The 21,034-nt window shown below is 35.7% G+C and overlaps 1 protein-coding gene across 6 annotated transcripts in view; it reads right to left on the reverse strand.

Annotated features, from left to right (window-relative positions):
- The window catches only part of RPS6KA6 (ribosomal protein S6 kinase A6), a 342,192-nt gene that overhangs the window by 216,712 nt on the left and 104,446 nt on the right, over positions 1–21,034 (reverse strand). For all 6 annotated transcript variants that reach the window (XM_058291822.2, XM_071213112.1, XM_058291821.2 and 3 more), the window contains 3 exons: positions 11,864–11,945; positions 10,982–11,062; positions 9,461–9,540 (listed from right to left, as the gene is read on the reverse strand). In XM_058291822.2, coding sequence (XP_058147805.1) covers positions 9,461–9,540; positions 10,982–11,062; positions 11,864–11,945 — 243 coding nt within the window. The remainder of the gene's footprint in view (positions 1–9,460; positions 9,541–10,981; positions 11,063–11,863; positions 11,946–21,034) is intronic.

Raw genomic sequence — 21,034 nt, forward strand, 5'->3', positions numbered from 1 at the left:
CAGCGACAGCCAATCCCTAACCACCACCCCTCCCCCGTCCAGCACCGCCCACTGACCTTTTGCCGGCAACCAATCAGAACAGGGCGTGGCTTCGACCAATCAGCCTTCCCCAGCCCCTATAAAACTGTTGCCTCTCCCTCAATAAAGTGGACCTGCGTGTTTACCTCGTCTCCGCGGTAGTTCTTCTGCCGTGCGCCCTCCAGTCCTGAGAGCCCCCGACAAGGGCCTGGCCTCCCTTGTCCCCAGTTCGTCGCCTGCTTCTCCGGGCGACCCCTTCGTCGCCGGCTTCACCGGGCGACCCCATCAGCCGAACCGCGCAACCCCTTGTGAGACCGATCCCTCGTCTGCTGCCGGACCGAACCCTCGTCCCAAGTGGGACCGACCCCTCGTCCCAAGCGGGACCGACCCCTCGTCCAGAGCTGGACCGACCCCTCGTCCGCAGCCAGACCCCACCTCTACGGACCGAGCAAGCCGCCGCATCGGTGTATAAGTTTTTTACCTCTTTAGTTAAATTTATTCCTAAGTATTTGATTTTTTTATTTACTATTGTGAATGGTATTTGTTTCTTGATTTCCTCCTGATCTTGCTCATTATTGGTGTACAGAAATGCTACTGATTTTTGCGCATTGATCTTATAACCTGCGACTTTACTAAACTAATTTATGAGTTCTAGAAGCTTTGTTGTAGATCTCTCAGGGTTTTCTATGTATAGGATCATGTCATCTGCAAATAATGAAATTTTGACTTCTTCCTTTCCAATTTGAATGCCTTTTATATCTGGTGTTTGCCTCAATGCTCGAGTAAGTACTTCTAAGACAATGTTAAATAGGAGCGGAGACAATGGGCATCCTTGTCTTTTCCCTGAGTTTAGAGGCAAGGATTTTAGGATTTCTCCGTTGTAAACAATGTTGGCTTTAGGCTTTTCTTATATACTCTTTATCATGTTCAAAAACTTTCCTTGTATTCCCATCTTTTGGAGTGTTTTTATCAAGAAAGGGTGCTGTATTTTGTCAAATGCTTTTTCTGCATCTATAGATATAATCATGTGATTTTTTTCCTTCAATCTGTTTAAATGGTGTATTACGTTGATTGATTTTCTTATGTTGAACCATCCTTGCATACCTGGAATAAATCCCACTTGGTTGTGGTGTATAATTCGTTTAATGTGTTGTTGAATACGATTAGCAAGTATTTTGTTAAGTATTTTTGTGTCTAGGTTCATTGGAGAAATTAGTCTGTAATTTTCCTTTTTTGTGGTGTCTTTGTTTGGCTTTGGTACTAGGGTAATGTTGGTGTCATAGAAGGAGTTCGGCAATGTTCCTTCTGTTTCCATTTTTTGGAATAGTTTCAGCAGGATTGGTGTTAGTTCTTCTCCGGAACGTTTTGTAGAATTCACCTGTGAAGCCGTCTGGTCCTGGGCTCTTCTTAGTTGGGAGATTTTTAATGACTGATTCTATCTCTCTGCTTGTGATTGGTTTGTTAAGATCATCAATTTCTTCTTTCGTCAATATGGGTTGTTTATGTGTTTCTAGGAATTTGTCCATTTCCTCTAAATTGTCATTTTTGTTGGAATATAGTTTTTCAAAGTATCCTCTTATGATAGTCATTATTTCTGTGGGGTCAGTGGTGATATCGCCTTTCTCATTTCTTATTTGGTGTATTTTCATCTTCTCTCTTTTTTTCTTTGCTAGTCTCGCTAAAGGTTTGTCAATTTTGTTGATCTTCTCAAAAAACCAGCTCTTGGTCTTGTTTATCTTTTCAAGTACTTTCTTATTTTCTATTTCATTTAGTTCTGCTCTTATCTTTGTTATTTCCTTCCTTCTTCCTGTTGGGTTACTTTGTTGTTGTTTTTCTAATTCCTTCAAATGTGCCGTTAGTTCTTCAATTTTTGCTCTTTCTTCTTTTTTGATGTGTGAATTTATGGCTATAAATTTCCCTCTCAGTACTGCTTTTGCTGCATCCCATAAATTTTGGTATGTTGTGTTATCATTATCATTTGTTTCAAGGTAGTCATTGATTTCTTTTGAGATTTCCTCTTTGACCCACTGTTTTTCTAAGAATGTGCTGTTTAATTTCCAAATCGTGGTGTGAAACCTAGGCCTCTGTCCCTTGCAAATTTCCAGCTTGACTCCACTGTGGTCAGAGATATTGTTTTGTATGATTTAATCTTTCTGAATTCATTCAGCCTTTCTTTGTGGCCTAGCATATGGTCTATCTTGGAGAATGATCCATGTGCGCTTGAGAAAAATGTATATCCTGCTGTGTTTGGGTGTAATGATCTATATATGTCTATTAGATCCAGCTCCTCTAATATATTGTTCAAATGTTTTGTTTCTTTAGTGATTCTCTTTTGAGATGTTCTGTCCAAGGTAGATAGTGGTGTATTAATATCCCCCACTATAATTGTAGATGCATCTATTGTTTCACTTAGTTTTTCCAGCGTTTGCCTCACGTATTTAGAGGCGCCCTTGTTAGGGGCATAAATATTTATGATTGTTCGATCTTCTTGACAGATTTTCCCTTTCACTAAAATGTAGTATCCTTCTTTGTCTCTCACAATTGTTTCATATTTAACGTCTATTTTGTCTGATAATAATATAGCTACTCCTGCCTTTTTTTGGTTATTGTTTGCTTGTATGATTGTTTTCCAGCCATTCACTTTCAATCTGCATGCGTCTCTGGGTCTAAGATGTGTCTCTTGTAGACAGCATACGGATGGGTCATAGTTCCTTATCCAATGTCCCAGGTCTGAATCTTTTGATAGGTGAGTTTAATCTGTTGACATTCAGTGTTATTACTTTCAAGGAATTATTAGTGTTAGCCATATTTTGATTGGATTTGTGTCTGTCATATTTTGTTTGTATTTTTTTCCTTCTATTTTTGTCTTTTTTTGTTGCTCTTACACTCTCCTCCAACTCTGCCTGTCCTGTTTTTTCCTTTCTTCTTGCAGAACTCCCTTTAGAATTTCTTGAAGGGGAGGTTTCTTCTTGGTATACTCTTTCAGTTTCTGTTTATCTGTGAATATTTTGAACTCTCCATCATGTTTGAACGCTAGTTTAGTTGGATAGAGTATTCTTGGTTGGAAATTTTTTTCCTTTAGTACCTTGACTATATCATACCACTGCCTTCTTGCCTCCATGGTTTCAGATGAGAAATCAGCATTTAATCTTATGGAGCTTCCCTTGTATGTGATGGTTTTCTTTTCTCTTGCTGCTTTTAGTATTTTCTCTTTGTCTTGAGCATTGGATAATTTGACGAGTATATGTCTTGGGGTGGGCCTGTTGGGGTTTATGACTAGTGGAGTGCGCTGTGCTTCTTGGATATGTACGTCTGTCTCTTTCAGTAGATTTGGGAAGTTTTCAGCCATTATTTCCTGCAACACTCCTTCTGACCCCTTTCCCTTCTCTTCTCCTTCTGGAATGCCTATAATACGTATGTTTGAGCATTTTGCATTGTCATTCAGGTCCCTAAGTCCTAGCTGGATTTTTTCTATCTTTTTATCGACCCCTTCTACTATCTGTTTGATTTCTGATGTACTGTCTTCCACATCACTAATTCTCTGCTCTGCCTCTTCTAGTCTGCTGATATTTGCTGCAAGTGTATTTTTGATTTCTTGAGCTGTGGTGTTCATTCCCATCATATCTGTTATCTTTTTGCGTATGTCTGCAATTTCCCCTCCAAGTGTTGTCTTCATGTTGTTAACCTCTTTCATTACTTCATCAAATTTGTTGGTGATAAATTTTCTGAGATCTTTCATTGCTTGTGCGAAGTTTTGCTCCCCTTCCTGATTTTTGGTTTGTTGATTGGATTCAGCCATGTTTTCCTGATTACTAGTTTGGTTTGTAGATTTTTGTTGCTGTCTGGTCATCATATTATCTTGACGGGTTTAATCAGTTCCTTAGCTTCTTTGTCTACTCTTGGAGATTAATTAGCTGTTGTTTTTGCGTAAGTGATATATCTTCTCTTTGTCTCTTTGTTCTTCTTATTCTAATTTCTTGTTGCTGGTTAAGTTTACTTTAAAGGAAAGTATTAGTGCCGGGGAAAGGCAATTGTGTAATCCAGGAAAAAGTGTAAAGTAGTATTGGTGATATATGTTAACAAAGCAAGAATATGAGATCTGGGAGGATGGAGGTTAGATTCATGTAAATTGTGTAGCGCTATAGCAGTAGGTAGAGTACCTATTATGAGGTAGATGATTGAATATGGGAGGAATACTGTATGAGGTAAAAAGCTATTGTGTTCGTGAGAGAGGGAAAGAGAAAAGAAAGGAAATGTTTCACGAGTGGATAACAGACAGAAAACAAAACAAAGGTATTAGAAATTAAGAGTTAGACACTTTGTGGATTAAAGAAAGGGAGGTGGGAGATGGAATATAGGAGAGACAGTAGATGATGGCGGATATCAAGATGTAGGGGAAAGGGGATAGTTTAGGTAGCCTAAATCAGTTCACAGAGAAATGAGGCAGTGTAGGATGAGAAAACCCAGCAAATGTGAGGTGTTCCCTGCCTCACCTATTGTATAATTGAGTTAAAATAAAATAAGTAGAAAATGAGGGACAAGAGGGAGAGAGAAAACAGAAAAAGAAAAGAAAAAAAAAGAAAGAAAGAAGAGAAGAAAGGAAGAAAGAAAAAGGGGATGGGCAAAGGGTGGGGAACAGGTAGGGGAAAGAAAAAAACAGATATACACAAACCACAATTGCTACACCAACTACAGCCACAACAGGGAAAAAAAACCCTAAATAACTGAATTAAAAAAAAGACTTTGGGGGATACGCTGGGAGAAAAGACTAGGGGATAATGCAATATTAGCAATCAGGACATTAAAAGAAGTAAAAAATATAAGATAAAATGAAAATAAAAACAAAACAAAATGAAATGATAAAGAAAAAACGCAAACGTTGTAGGCTAGCGCACTCAAGTACCTCAGATGGACCTCAGGGCATGATGGATTCAGGGGTGAAAAGTCTGAGATCTTGAAGGCTCAAGAGGTGTGAGACTCTGGGGTGTGGGCCACCAGAGTTTAGGGGATTCAGACCCGGCAACCTCAAATCTGGTCAACAGGAAGCCTAGGAGCCCCTCAGTGTAACATAGCCCTCAGGGATCGCTGCAGCTGGGTGCCAGCCCTATGGGGGAAGTCAGATCTGCAAACTCTATATTATGTCTGAACCCTGCAATTCACTTACTCAATAGGGTTAATTTATGTGGGTATATCGTCAATTCAGCTTTTGGACAGCTCCCACCCTGTGTTTAATGGCACAGATCCGAAGCCGGGCCCGTGGGTTGGGTTCCAGTTGGAAACGCGGAAAACAGATTCCAAAACTGGAATTCCCAGGCTTCGCAAAATATTCCCCACTCAGCTTCCAGACATGTTTCCCTCCCTCGCCGCACCCTGTAACAACTTCCCAATTACGTCCCTTTATTGCCAACAATCTAATTCCATTGCAGATTGGCAGCCGGGCTTGTGGGGGCGGGGCTCCAGGCATAAGCGCTATTATTTGTGTCCGCAATCAAAAATTCCCCCGCTTCACAACAAAACACCGTCTGTCTCCCCAAATCGATCCGCAAAGGCGTCCCGTCCCTTCAACCTCCCAACAGCCCGCCCAGGACTCGCGAACTCCCCAGCACCGCAGAGCCACCAAAAAGCGGAGCCACCGCGCTGGTACCGCAGCTCCACCCACCCCCAAAAAGGGAGCAACCCGTGTGCAGGTCTCACCTCCAGGCACTAGTTCCCAAGTTATATCTTATAGACCAATCCTCTCCGTTACCTTTCCACCAAATCGATGTCCAGACACTTCCTGCCCTGCAAAAATCCCGAAAAAGCCCAGCCCTGGAGAATCTCCAGCGGCGCCCAGCCACCTCTTCCCCAGAGAGACCGCAAGGCAAGTTCACTCAGCCACCATCTTGCTCTTTTTCCTCCCCTCTCATTTTAGAGGTTGAACAGACATCACCATCCCTGGGTCCATAGGGTGGAGGAATAAAATATGGATTAGAGTAGACTTAATGGTATTCTACTATAGAACTATTGTAACACTAACAATTGAAGAAATTGTATAATTGATGTGGAGACAGTGGCCACGGTAGTTCCTGAGGGCAGGGAGAAGGAAGATGAGATGTGATGTGGGGGCACTTTCTGAACTTGGAGTTGTCTTAAATGATATTGCAGGGATAGATGCTGGACATTATATATCCTGCCATAACTCACTGAATATACTGGGGAAGACTGTAAACTACTATGTAAACTATAACCCACATGGTGAGGCAGTGCTCCAAAATGTAGTCACCAAATGCAATGAATGTGCCACAATGATGAAAGGTTGTTGATGTAGGAGGAGTGGGATGGGGTGGAGTGTGGAGTATATGGGAACCTCTTTTATTTTTTAAGGTAACCTATTTTATGATCTATGTATCTTTTTGTAAGAAAGTCAATTAAATTTTTAAAATTTTAAATTAAAAAAAAATTTAAAACAATCCAAAACATAGTAACAGAAGGAAGCTTTATCAAGGTGGGAAAGTAAATATATGAAAAATCTACAGTTAACATTGTACTCAATGGTGAAACGAATGAAAGCTTTCCTTCTGAGTTTGGCAACAGGACAATGATTCCTATAGTCCTCACTGTCTACAACTTCTGGGTAAAGCAATTAGGTAAAAAAAGAAATAAAAGGCACTCAAAAATTGAACAAGGAAGTAAAATGTTGCTATTTGCTGATTATATGATCCCATATTTGGAAAATTCCAAAAAAAATCCCAACACAGATACTAGAAGTCATAGCAAGTTCAGCAAAGTGGTATGATACAAGATTAACATGCAAAATCTGTCATTTTTCTCATTGCACTGATGAGCAATCTGAGGAGGGAGCCTGAAAAAATTCCATTCATGTAGTGACTAAAGTTACCAAATATTTAGGAGTAAACCTAACCAAGAACATAAAGGAAATGTAATCAGATAACTGGAAAACATAACTAAAAGAAACTAGACCTAAATAAAAGGAAGGATATTCTGTTATCATGGATAGGAAGAGTAAATATCATTAAGATGTCAATTCTACCCTAACTGATTTACAGATTCAAAGCATTCCCAATAAAAACTTCAACAGCCATTTATGCAGAAATGGAAAAGCCAGTTATCAAACTTATTTGGAAAGGTCAGGGTCCCAAATAGCTAAAAAATGTCTTTAAAAAGAAGAATGAATTTGGAGGATTCTCGGTTCTTGACTTTAAAGCAAATTATTTAGCTAAGGTGGAAAAAACAGCATGGTACTGGCATAAAGAAAGACAAATTGAGCAATGCAACTGAAATGAGAACTCAAAAATAGACCCCCACATCTATGGTCAAGTGATTTTTGACAAGGCTGTCAAACCTACCCAGCTGGGCTGAACAGTCCACTCAAGAAATGGTATTGGGAGAACTGGATATCCATATCCAAAAGAAAGGAGAACCCCTACTTCACACCTTATACAAGAATTAACTCCCAACACATAAATATAAAAGTCACACCCATAAAACTCCTAGAAGTAAATGTAGCAATACATCTTCAAGATCTTGTGGCAGGTGGTAATTATAACCTTACACCAAAGCATGAACAAGGAAAAAAAAAATAGATAAATGGGACCTCCTCAAACTTAAACTCTTTTGCTTTTCAAAAGACTTGGTTAAGAAATTAAAAAGGTAGCCCGATCAATTAGAAAAAATATTTGGAAACCATATATCTGATGAGTGTTTGATATGCATGTTATATAAAGAGATCATACAACTCAATAATAAAAAGACAAGCACCCCAATTTTAAAATGGGCATAATCTGTGAATAGACATCTTTTCAAAAAGGAAATAAAAATTGCCAAAAAGCACATGAAGAAATGTTCAATATCACAGTTATTAGGCAAGTGCAGATCAAAACTATGAGATACCATTTCATACCATATAGAATGGCCGTTATTAAAGAAAAACAATAAATTAAAAGTGATGAAGAAGATGTGGAGAAATAGGAACACACCTTCACTTTTGCTGGGAACGTAAAATGCTGCAGCCTCTGTTTAAGACAGTTTGGCAATACTTCAAGAAGCTGAATATAGAACTGCCATATTATCTTAGAGTCCAGTTACTAATAATACATTCAGAAAAACAGAAAACAAGCAAGCCGTCATTTGCACACTGATGTTCATAGCAGCATTATTCACAATTGCTAAAATATGGAACCAGCCCAGGTATCCATCACCTTATGAATGGGTAAACAAAATGTGGTATATAAATACAATGGAATACTGTTCAGCTGCAAGAAGAAATAAAATTGTGATGCATATGACAACATGGATGAACCTTGATGATATTATGTTGAGTGAAATAAGCCAGGTACAAAAGGATAAATATTGTACAGTCTCACTAACATGAACTAAACATGATGAGTAAACACACAGACATAAACTCTAGAGTAAAGATTACTAGGGAACAGAATGTGTATTGAGAATGGGAGGTGATGCTTAATATATGCAGAAATCTAAATAAGGATTATTGTAAAAGGGTGAAAATGAATGGAGTTGATCGCAACACATTATAGCGAGCATAATTAATACTGCTGATTTATAAATATGATTATGGCTGAAAGGGTATGTGGACATCAATGTCAATTGAAAGGGAGCAAGAGAATAATCTAGGAAATGTGTAACACAGTGATTTCAATTGTGGATGAAGATTGTGGTTAATAGTAAAAATATAAGAATGTTCTTTTATGAATTATTAAGAATATGGTTATACACAGGGAAATTATAAGTAATGCAACTTATAGGCCATAGTTAACAATAACAGTGTAATAATTTTGCAGCAACAGTAAAGATGATGTATCAATGCTAAGATACCATGATGGGGGGCATAAGTGGGTATGGGATTTTTCCTTTTGGAGTAATGAAAATGTTCTAAAATTAACTGAGGTAATGACAGCACATCTCTGTGATGAAAGTGAGAGCCACCGAGTGTATATGTGGAATTGATTGTACAAAGCATCGGACTATATTACAAAATGAATCCTGTGGTGGAAGATGGACTGTGGTTAACACGACAAATATTAAAATGATTTCTCATGAACTATAACAAATATACAATACTAATACAAGACTGTAATAATTGGATGGGTTGAGGGGAAAAAACATCAAATATAAGATATGGGCTATAGTTAGTTATATTTTGACGAAACTCTCTCATAGTTTGTAGCAAATGTTTCACAACAATGCAAGGTTTTGGTGGTGGGGTAATGTATGGGAGCCCTGTATGATGATATGCATGTTTATTTTTTAAGTTCACAACATTTGTTATATACTTGTTTATTTATGTACATGTATGAATACTATACTTCAAAAAAATTTTATTTAAAAATTCTATATGAAAAAATGTAATTAGCAAAGGAACAAAAGTGATTTTTCTTAGTTTTGTTTCAATAAAATATAGTAAATATTTACAAACACTCACCTCTTTGGATAATCTTGTGAAGACATCTCCTCCCCTGAGAAAATCCAATATTAAATACAGCTTCCCTTCAGTCTGAAAGGCTAATTAGAAATGAGAACGTAGTAATAGAACAATCTTAAAGGCTTAAGAAGCTTAGCATATTTTTCAAAGTAATATATGTTATAAGTTTAACATTAAACATGATAAACCAATTAAGCATTTACTCACAAGGTCCATTATTGGATAACATTTTCTTAAAATTAAATCCAGTGTTGAAAATAGCTATAAGCCCATTCCCAGATCATAAACAAATTTTCATGTGGCTTTACACAGAAACTATCACCATCGTTTTCCTGATTTATAAAAGCATCATTCTACTACAGTTCCCTGAACTCTGAAGGCCTCCCCAACAACCTATTGAAAATCTAAATATTCTTTACAACTCAACATAAATGTTACCTCCTGTGTGTAATTTTTTAGGATCTCCCTTTTTTCTCATTTACCTACAGCATCCTTATCCTCTTCCCCATCACAATTAACTGCTACTAGTTTTGAGATCCCAGTATATTTTATTTATACCTCTCTTATTTTTATTCCATTCTTATTTGTTCAACTAAGTTGCTTATGTCTGTGTACCCTATAGATTATATATCCCTTAAGTTAAAAATTGTTTGTTTTACTTATATAATCACAATTATTTAATACACTGTTTTGTGCACAAGTGTTTTCTGACTAATAACATAGTGGGGATTCAAGGAAGTCTTTAGATACTACTACTTTCAAATCAATTAGGGATTACCGTACCAGTGTGTAAATGGATAATGGGTGGGAATTTTTTGTGGATTTTTATAGGGATACTTGGGTACATTTTGAATGCATTATTTGTTAAAGTTACACTAAAAATAAAAGCAATAACTGTTACTTTTTTAAATCTAGAAAGTGAATTAGAAGACTGTAATAATGACTCAGTGTTACATATACCTTTCAGTTCCCTAAGATAACAAAACTCCACAATCTCATCCATATATTAAATTATCAAAAGGGACACTATTCATACTCAGAACTGCCTGATTCCAAAGCTCATGCTCTTTCCATTATACCTACTTCGTCTCATTGGTATTCCTCTTTCCCTAAGTATAAAAAGTAATAACTCAAACTAATATAACTACAGTGTCCTCTTCAACAGACCCAGTAAACAGATAAATATGGGCAATATGAACATGTAAGAGGAACATAACCAAATATTACAATGTTTTACATAAATTATGTAAAATTAACACAGTAGTGTTAATAGTAGCCTAAGATAAACAGAATAGTAAAGTAGAAATACTAGCAGATAATTAACAATAAGTCACCATCTTCTTACTTTAGAGAAGTTAATCAACTCTGACCAGAGAACTAAAAGCAGGGTATTTATACTTATTTCAGATAGATATATTTTATGTAAATGTATTGATTTGGTTCTGGAGTATTAATTACCTATTAATTATTATCTGAAAAGAAATCTTAATTCTCTTACTCCATCTATTAATAAATACATACCATAGTGCAATTTGACAATAAATGGATGATTTACTTCAACAAGTATATCTCTCTCCATCTTTGTTCGAACTCTGTCTCGAACTAAAAATTGCATAAGGGTAAGAGTAAATTACTCTTGTATGTAAGTTCAGTAAAATAGCAACATAATATAAGAGGGAAAATATTTCTTCACTTAAATATTTAGTAAATATTATTTTGCATATTTATATAAAATAAAATAAGCCTATTCAAGTTAACTTTAAAATTTGAAAATATGACCTTCAATAAACTATCAAAAGTATAAATACTATATATATATATAATACTACATCCTAAGTGTTTAAATTTCCTACACAGTAATTACCATATTCCCAGAAAGCTACCAAATTCAGTTTTGATACAATAGGGATGGGTTAAAGTAGCATAAAAAGGTATTTGGTTAACATATATTTCTTATGTATTAGCTTTTAATTATTCAAATGAGTTTGGTGATTAAAACTGAGCATAGTTATATAATTATCATTGCCTAGAAGATAGTGTAGATAAGTGTATGCAGACAGTTGTATTTTCTCAATATCCAGCACCAATAGAGAGAGAACAGGAAAAAACAAGATTGTTGAAAGAGTACTGTTTAATAAAATTAATATATTCACTTAAATTTAATTAAATTAAATTGCATGTGTAATTTTTTCTAGCATTAACTTTTTAACCAGGGAAACCTCTCACCAATTAGGGCATATGGCAATATCAAACCCAGAAATATCACTTACTGACAAGACAACTGTAACAATTGCTAATGTTAAAAAGAAACTAAATCTACTTACCTTATTCAAGCAATATACAGAAAATTTTTTAAAACAAGTTTTATCAAATTTTATTTTTAAAAACTTTATAAGTTTTTACCTTTTAAAGAAGCTTTTTTCAACACCTTCATTGCATATAGCTGCCCAGCATCAGGGCCAGTTTTCTTCCTAACAAGAAAAACCTAATGGGAGGAATTAAAAAAAAAAAAAAAGTAAAATTCACATTTGAAGCCATTCCTCCTATATACACAAACTAGCACACATGTGTTCTTGCATTTTCTCTAATATTATAGATAAAATGTAACCCTACAAATTATATTAACATTAATACTATTATTTAATATATTCTCACTTTCATTCATTTAATCATAATTCATACACATATTACTGTAAAAGAATAATATTTGACATGGTCCTAGACTTTGAAAAGTTTGTAATATAAATAACACACCAAAAGATTAATTTGAGTAGAGACTCCCTTTTGTTAAAATATATATTTTTAGAGAAGTTGTGAACTTACAAAACAATCCTGTATATATGTGGAATTCTCATACAACACCCATTCACCAACATACTACATTGTTGTGGAATATTTGTTACATATTATAAAATAATATCATCAGACTATTACCTGTAATTATAGTCTATAGCATATATTTGGTATATTTTTTCTATTCCCCCCATTATTAACATGATAGAACTTTGGCATTGATGCAAAAATACTACAGTATTGCTGTTAAATATAGTCCATAGTATAGACCTCCTTTTACAACCCAAGCCCTTTTTGTTATCTTAATAAAGAGTAAATAGATGTTATATATGTTAATTTGTTATCTTCAGCTTTATTTTTAGAAGTTACATTTTATTTTTCATTATGAAATGAGAGGTGATTCTTATATTTATGAAAAGCAAAAGAATTAACATGGCACATTATCTCAAGAAGAAAAAAAAAATCCAAAAGTCTCAATCACAAAGGCAAATATAAATACAGTAAATTTTTACAATTGCTATTTATTAGGAAAGGACTATTTCATTTTTAAAAGTAATCAATAAAATTGGCTTATTACCCCTACCTATCATCTTCAATCCTATCAGGTTCTAATCAAGTACTACTTAAATTAAAAATTCAGGTAGATAAGCTATTCACATAAAATTACAGATGGCAGGGCTGTTAAGTAATTTTCATCTTATCTCTTCTCCAAGGTATAGTTCAAAATCCTTTATTCCAGATCTTCTGTGTGATAATTATTTAGCAGCAAACTAAAAGACTTAATTTAAAATCCATTACCGGGGGTTGTACCATTTAGCAGATTCACCCATTAAGGGATCAATCATCCAACTACTTATATCCCTATACGTCTCAGTATAGGGATATAAGTCTCAGCTTTCTTCTCTCTTTAAGGTAAAGCTGTAGATCTGAACTAAACTAAATGACCACTTCAGGTTTAGAGCTTCCATACTCATCTAGGGTAGTTCTCACACTTTCTGTGTACAAGAACCAATCTTTTTTTCCCTTCCTCTATTCCTTTCCAACCATAATTTTATAAAGTATAATAAAAATGAATTATCAAGAAAAATGAAATTTAAAAGTCATATGCTAAATAAAGTATTAGTAATAGGGTGCTATATGGAAAACATTTACCCTAATGTAAACTATGGACTATAGTTAATAGTACAATTATAACAGACTTTCATCAACTGCAGCAAAGGTACCACACTAATGAAAAGTGTGAGTAATTGGGGGTAATGTGGAACATTGTCTCTTTTACATGTTTTTTGTAAACCTACAATTTATCTAATAAAAAAATTAAGTCATACAACATACAATCCCTTTTTTATACCTAATTCCACAGATATAAAATTAGTCCATGAAAATGCTATAAGAGAAAAAAATCCTGTAAGAGTTTCTAAATGCTTACTCTCAGTCTCTGAACATATCTCACAATTAGCCAGTAACAAGCCAGTCATAGACCACACTTGGAATAGACTAATCAAGAGATTCCACATATTAATAAACTGTTGGTTTTTGTAACATAAAAATATCTTTAGAGAAAAGAATTCAGAGACTGAAGCAAATCATATATTTTTCAGATGACCACTAATATTTCCTGTTGAAAAGGGCTAATATATTAAAACTATAATCCTACATTATTTTATCTTGTCTGATACCTAGTCTGAATTCCAAGTAGATTTCCCTCAAACAATTCAGAGCCTGGCAAAAGTGTGGGTCTTGTCACAGAAGATTTCAGTGGATTCAATCCATAGAATTATTTTTACTGGATTTAACTTGGAAAGGATATTCCTAAAACCCAGAATTTTCACTAACGAAATTGGTAAATATATGAGCAAAGGGTATCAAATTTAACAGAACCATTGTCTATACTCAGTGTTCTTTATAACGGAGGTATTAGAAAATAAAATTAGCATCTTATATATCACCAGTGCTAAAGCAGGCTTTCTTTTTTTTTTGCTTTTTTTGCCTTATTTTTTATTTTTAAAAAGATACTTAGATTACATGAATGTTACATTAAAAAATGTAGTGGATTCCCATAGGCCCCACTCACTACCACTCCCACACTTTCCCACATTAACAACATCCTTCGTTAGTGTGGTACATTCGTTGCAATTGATGAACACATTTTGGAGCACTGCCACTCAGCATGGATTAAAGTTTACAATTGTAGTTTACACTCTCTCCTACCCAATTCTGTAGGTTACGGCAAGATATATAATAGTCTGTATCCGTCATTGCAATGTCATTCAGAACAATTCCATATTCTGTTATATAAAAATTCATTGGTCTACCTTAACACTTTGAATGGATCTTGTACCTATGCCTGATTTGATAACATCATGCATTCGTCATTTCAAAAATATTGGTTCACTGAGTTACACACATCTTCCAAATACTGCACCACTTATCTAATAAAATTTGTCTCAGGAAGATGTCAACTACACAGTGGCAAATAAAAATTTTCAAAATTCAAATTTTTGCTTGAAAAGTTCAAATTATATCATTTGCAAAAAATATAGTGTATTGTTTTCCATGAAGTAAAAGCCTCATTCTACTCATTTTGAGAAAACATCTACCAAACACCCAAGTTTAAAGAGCCATAGTTTGTCAATCATTATTTGAAGCAAAAAGGGTACTCCATGAAAAAAGTAGTTAGTTCAATTCACAAATGAAAAAATTGAAAAAGTGATTTGCCTGAGACAACCATTCTATTGTGTTAGCAACTAAAGTGTACTTACCAGTTCATCTCACAGAATATAAAGAAGTGTACACAGATTTGAGATTTAATAAATAACTTCTAACTTATTGAGGACATTCTTAAGTAAAACTTACAATTTTTAAACTGCAAAAATGTGGCAGTGAAGAATATAATGACTATGGGTACAGCTTGGAGGCACTGCCTTGATTGTGCTAATGCACCAGCATTTTCACAAATAATATCTTAGTAGTATTATGAAAATAATTTTGACTTTGACGACCCCCTGAATGGTTATCAAGTATTCCCAAGTGTATGCTGACCATACTTGGAAAATCACTATACTAGAAAACAGTGGAGTTGAAAAAAATGGAGGATAAATGGCAAGAAAAGAAATCAAGGTAGAAAGAAAAGGATAGGCCAGGCTTTTCAGGAAAACACTGTTACACAAAGAAGCCATTTATTTTTTCTAGCTCTCTACCACTCACTGATATCCTGACATGCCATCTAAGAAGAGCAATCATTCACAGTCTAAAGAAGTAATTTGTTCATAACCTGTTTTGGTTTTTTTTAGTTCCTATGGGTTAACAGATGTGAACTTTAAAAAAAAAATCATCTCTCTCTGCCCTTTCCCTCAGATCAACTACAGATTAAGTTGCATGGTTTCAAACTTCTTTATCTAAAAAATACCTATCCTTTTGGGGGAGGTTTCTTTTCAGTCACCCCAAGTCAATTCTGGAAAATTGCCCAGAAGAGAACTTAGTGAGTGAGCTACAACATACTCTTATATCAATTACATGGACTTTTATATTTGTCCATTCAGAAGGCATTTAAAAAGTTATTTATTAATTTCATGCATTTTTTAAAAAGTTTTAGATAACATAAATTTTACATTGAAATAAAAGGGGTTTCCCATATACCTCAGCACCTACCCACTTTTCCACATTAACAACATCTTTCATAAGCAAGGTGCATTTGTTACAACTGATGAACACTCATTGAAGTATTGCTAACCATGGTCTATAGTTTACATTATGCTTTACACTTTGCACTGCACAATTTTATAGGTTTTGACAAAATGAATAATGGCCTGTATCATTCACTGCATTGTCAGGCAGAACAATTCCTGTATCCCTATAATGCTCCTTGTTACACCTCTTCATCCCTTTCCTTCCCCCCAGGAACTCTTGTGACCACTGCTTTTATATCAATGTTACAAATTCTTCCATTACTAGAATAAAAATAAGTTTACTTTAGTCCATAGTTGCATGTCCCCCTTATATCTGGTCATTCCTCAGTCTTGAGGATTTGGGGATGGAGATGCTCATTCTGCTTCTGATTGAGAGAGGGCTTAGATCCCATGGGAAGGTGGACAGAAAGTCTTTCTTGCAGTTGTAGATAATCTGTTTTTTTGCAGGGACAATGGGTGTTGTCCCTTATCATACTTTCATATGCTGTCCTGGGCAATTTCAATGAGCTGGAGAGTAGGTGGTGGCTGCAACAATGCTGAGATTCAGGGCTCAACCAACATATGAACAACTGGAAGATTTAAGTATTCGGGAGACATTTAATGTGTGTAGTGCTAATTATAGTTTCAAATAAGAGGGCAAAAGAAACATGTAGGAAAATTATAAATGAATCTAACTTAACTCCAATATTTTGCGGGGATACGTTATCATATTTTCCAAGGTAAGTCCCACTGACAGAGTGCCAAATTCATAGGATTGTCTGCCCTGCCTATAGTATCCAGATGTCTCTAGAGCCCTCAGGAGACCCCTGCTTTAGGTACTGTTTACTGCAGCAGTAAATGAGATCCTCCTAAGACAAGCATAAGCATAACATCTGGAATGAACTTCCAACTCACTTTGAAATCTCTTAGCCATAAAAACTCATTTGTACTTAATATTTCCCCCTTTTGATCAAGGTCTTTTTAGAAATTCATAGGTGTATGGTGCTTGGTAATAATCCTTCAGTGCCAGAGAGGCTCATCCCTCGGAGTCATATCCCACTCTAGGGGGAAGGTAGTGGGTTTATATGATAAATTTGGCTTAGAGAGAGGTCACATTTCAGCAACAAAGAGGCTTTCAGGAAGTAACTCTTAGGCAATATATATTACTAGGTTAAGTTTCAATTTCACAAGAGCAAGGTTCGTTAAGTACAAGCATCAATATCAAGGGTCTGGCACATTGGTCTCTTCTTCGCTAGGCACTGCCCATATATTCCAGAGATTATTGCAACTCTATGAGAAAATGTAGCAAGACTACCCAGAATGGGAATTCAATATTCCATTGGCTATTCTGTGGGTTTCCACCCACCAAGGCAATAATCCATGACCACTTGAACACATTCCTATTCCATAGAGGCATGCCCCAGGTTCATCCCTCCTCATACGTTCCCCCACCACTGACATTTCACACACTAATCCTTCCCTGCCATTTAGTTGCAACTCTTCTGAAATCCAAAACCTCTGTAAGAAAAAAGTCAAATAAACAAATAAAAATAATAAAGACATGTTTTTCATTGTGACTTTCATCCCTGTAAGATTTGTTACCTTTCACATACACTGCCAATTTATTGTCTGTTCCTCCAGTGTCTTACTTTTTTCACTTTATTTTTGAAGAAGCTATTCATTATAGAAAAGTCACATAGAAAATACAGAGGATGCCCGTATACCCTACCACATACCAACTCCCATTTTCCCCTATTAACAACATCTTTCAACAATATGGTACAACTTTTACAACTGAAAAATATTAAAACATTGCCACTAACCACAGTCAATGGTTTGCATTATGACTCACATTCTGTACTGTATACTTTTATAAGTTCTAAAAAATGCATAATGGCCTGTATCAATCGTTGCAATATCATGCAGAAAAAATACAATGACATAAAAATGCTCCATGGTCCATGCTCCATCCATTCTCCCCTTGTACTCCACTCGGAACCCATGGTAGCCACTAAGTTGCAATTTTTGAAGAATAAGTTTTATAGTTATATGCATTAATAATTAGGACATGACATATTGGTCCATCTTTCATTAGGCACTGCCTATGTTCCCAAGAAACTCTTGCCACTCTATTTGAGAACATAGCAGGACTCCTCAGGATGGGAATTTAATATGTTTTTGTTTATTTTGTGGGTCTCCACCTACTGCGATAGCACTCTATGACAAAATGAACACTCTCATATTCCCTAAAAGTATGCTCCAGATGCATCTTTTCCCACGTATCTTGCCACCCCCAAAACCCTGCACCAAGAAACCCCCCTGCTGTATTTCTTAAATGAACATTCCCACCGTTGTAATTTTAACCACAGACCTACAAACTCCCTGAGTTCACCTGAGTTCACCTGTTCCCTCCTCCAGCCCTCTTTCCATTTCCATTGGTAGCCCAATCCAACCCCCCACCACTGCTCACCCTCATATTCCAGCACCATCATCCCGTTAACATAACTGCACGACTACTGCCCATTCACTGGCAAACCATTCCTTTCACCTTAAGAGATTTTGGTCATATTGAGCATTAGCTCAACACACTCTACCCCTTCTGTCTCCTGATACCCTATCTTCCAGAATCTAGCTCTGTGAGTCTGCTCAATATGCTTAGGTCATGTAATATTTGTTCTTTAGTGATTGGCTTGCTTCACTCATCATAAGGTCTTCAAGATTCTTCCATGTTGCCTGCTATGTCAATACTTCATTCCTACTTACAGATGAATAAGAATCCATTGTTTGTATATACCACAATTTGCTTATCCATTCTTCTGCAGATGGACACGTGGGTTGCCTCCACCTATTGGCAATAGTGAATAATGCCACTATTAACACTGGTATGCATACTTCTGTCTGTGTCCTTGATTTAAATTCTTCAGGGTATATGCCCAGCAGTGGGATTACTGGATCATATAGCAGTTCTACAGTTAGCTTCCTGAGAAACCACCAGACCAGTCTCCACATGTATCATTCTATATTCCCACCAGCAGTGGATAAAGGTTCCCTTTCCTCCAAATCCTAACACTTTTAGTTGTCCATTTTTTTCTCTTTATTTTTTTAAATGTTGCATTAAAAAAAAATATGAGGTTCCCAAAAACTCCCCACCCCCCCATTCACTCCTCCCACATCAACAATCTCTTTCATCATCATGGCACATTCATTGCAGTTGGTGAATACATTTTGGAGCACTGCTGCACCACATGATACTGATTTACACTGCAGTTTACACTCTCCCCCAGTCCACCCAGTGGGCCATGGCAAGACATACAATGTCCAGCATCTGTGCCTGCAGTACCACCCAGGACAACTCCAAGTCCCGAAAATGCCCCCACATTATATCTTCTTCCTCTCCCTACCCTCAGCAGCAACGGTGGCCACTTTCTCCACATCGATGCTACAATTTCTTCCATTACTAACCACAATATTTCCATAGTAGAATATCAGTAAGTCCGCTCTAATCCTTAATCTATTCCTCCATTCTGTGGACCCTGAGATGGTTATGTCCACTCTACCTCTATTTTGAGAGGGGGCTCTAATAGGTCTAAAATGAGATCTCATTGCAGTTTTGATTTGCATTTCCTTAATAGTAACATAGAGCATCTCTCCATGAGCTTTTTCACCATTTGTTATTTCTTCTTTGGAAAAGTTTCTAGTCTAATCTCTTGTCCATTTTTAAAATTGGTTGTTTGTCTTTTTATTTTCAACATGTAAGATTTTTTTTATATGTTGGATATTAGGCCCTTATCACATAAATGTTTACCAAATATTTGGTCCCATTGACAAGTCTGCCTTTTCACTTTCTTGACAAACTCCTTTGGAACACAAGGTTTTTAACTTTGAAGTCTTACTTATCTATTATTTTATTTCATTACTCGCATTTTGCCTGTAAAGTTTATGAAACCATTTCACATTAAAAGACCTTGCAGATGCTTCCCTACATTATTTTCTAGAAGCTATATGGTCTCGCTCTTATGTTTAGATCACTGATGCATCTGAAGTTAATTCTTTTACAGGACATGAGATGGTACTCCTCTCTCATTCTTTTGAACATGGATATCCAGTTTTCCCAGGACCATTTGTTAAAGAGGCCATTCTGTCCCAGTTGAGTAGACTTGGTGGCCTTGTCAAATATCAGTTGATTGTATATGCAAGGATCTATATCAGAACCCTCAATTTGGTTCCACTGGTCATTATGTCTACCCTTGTGGCAACAGTATGCAGTTTTGACCCTGTAGCTTTGAAATATCCTTTAATTTTCTTGTGGCATCTATATGTGACTTTGGTATTAGGGTGATGTTTGCACCAGAGTATGAGTTAGGCAATGTTCCCTTCACTTCTATTTTTTTAGAAGAGTTTAAAGAGGATTGGTGTTAGTTCTTTCTGGAATGATTGGTAGAAGCCATCTTTTTCTCAGCTTTTCTTAGTTGGGAGGTTTTTGATGACTAATTCAAATTCCTTACTTGTGATTGGCCAGTTGAGTTAATCAGTTTCTTCTCCCTTGAAATTAAGCTCATTGCAAGAGTTTACACAATCCAAATATCATTCAATATGTACCTTTGTTGTTACTTGCATACATACTGCTCTAACAGATGACAGATAAATTAATAAACTCATGTATGAATTAATACATAAATTTTGACTCTCTGGTAGAGCTAAGGAATGGAGATGAAATTACTGGGAAAGGGCATGTTATGTTAATGCTAGCATGTAATCAGTAAGACAAAAAGGACCATTTAAAAAAATCAAACTGCCTTGATTTAGGCAGCTAATAAAAGCATGCTATACTTTGTCCTAATGAAATCAGTGAGCACAAAGGATTGCAAAATCTTGATTACTACAGAGAAATATAAAGAAACGGGAATATTATCTTATTATTATTATTAAAATAATGAAAATGCTATACTGATGATTAAGGTAATAAATGCACAACTATGTGATTATAACAAATACTACTGATTGTACACTTTGGAAGAATTGTATGCTTTATCAATATGTATCAATAAAATTTATTTTTTAAAATAAAAAGAAATGGGAATAAAAGTACAACAGAAATTTAAAAATTGGAAAT

This window comes from Dasypus novemcinctus, chromosome X (assembly GCF_030445035.2).
Source record: "Dasypus novemcinctus isolate mDasNov1 chromosome X, mDasNov1.1.hap2, whole genome shotgun sequence".
Classification (NCBI taxonomy): Eukaryota; Metazoa; Chordata; class Mammalia; order Cingulata; family Dasypodidae; genus Dasypus; species Dasypus novemcinctus.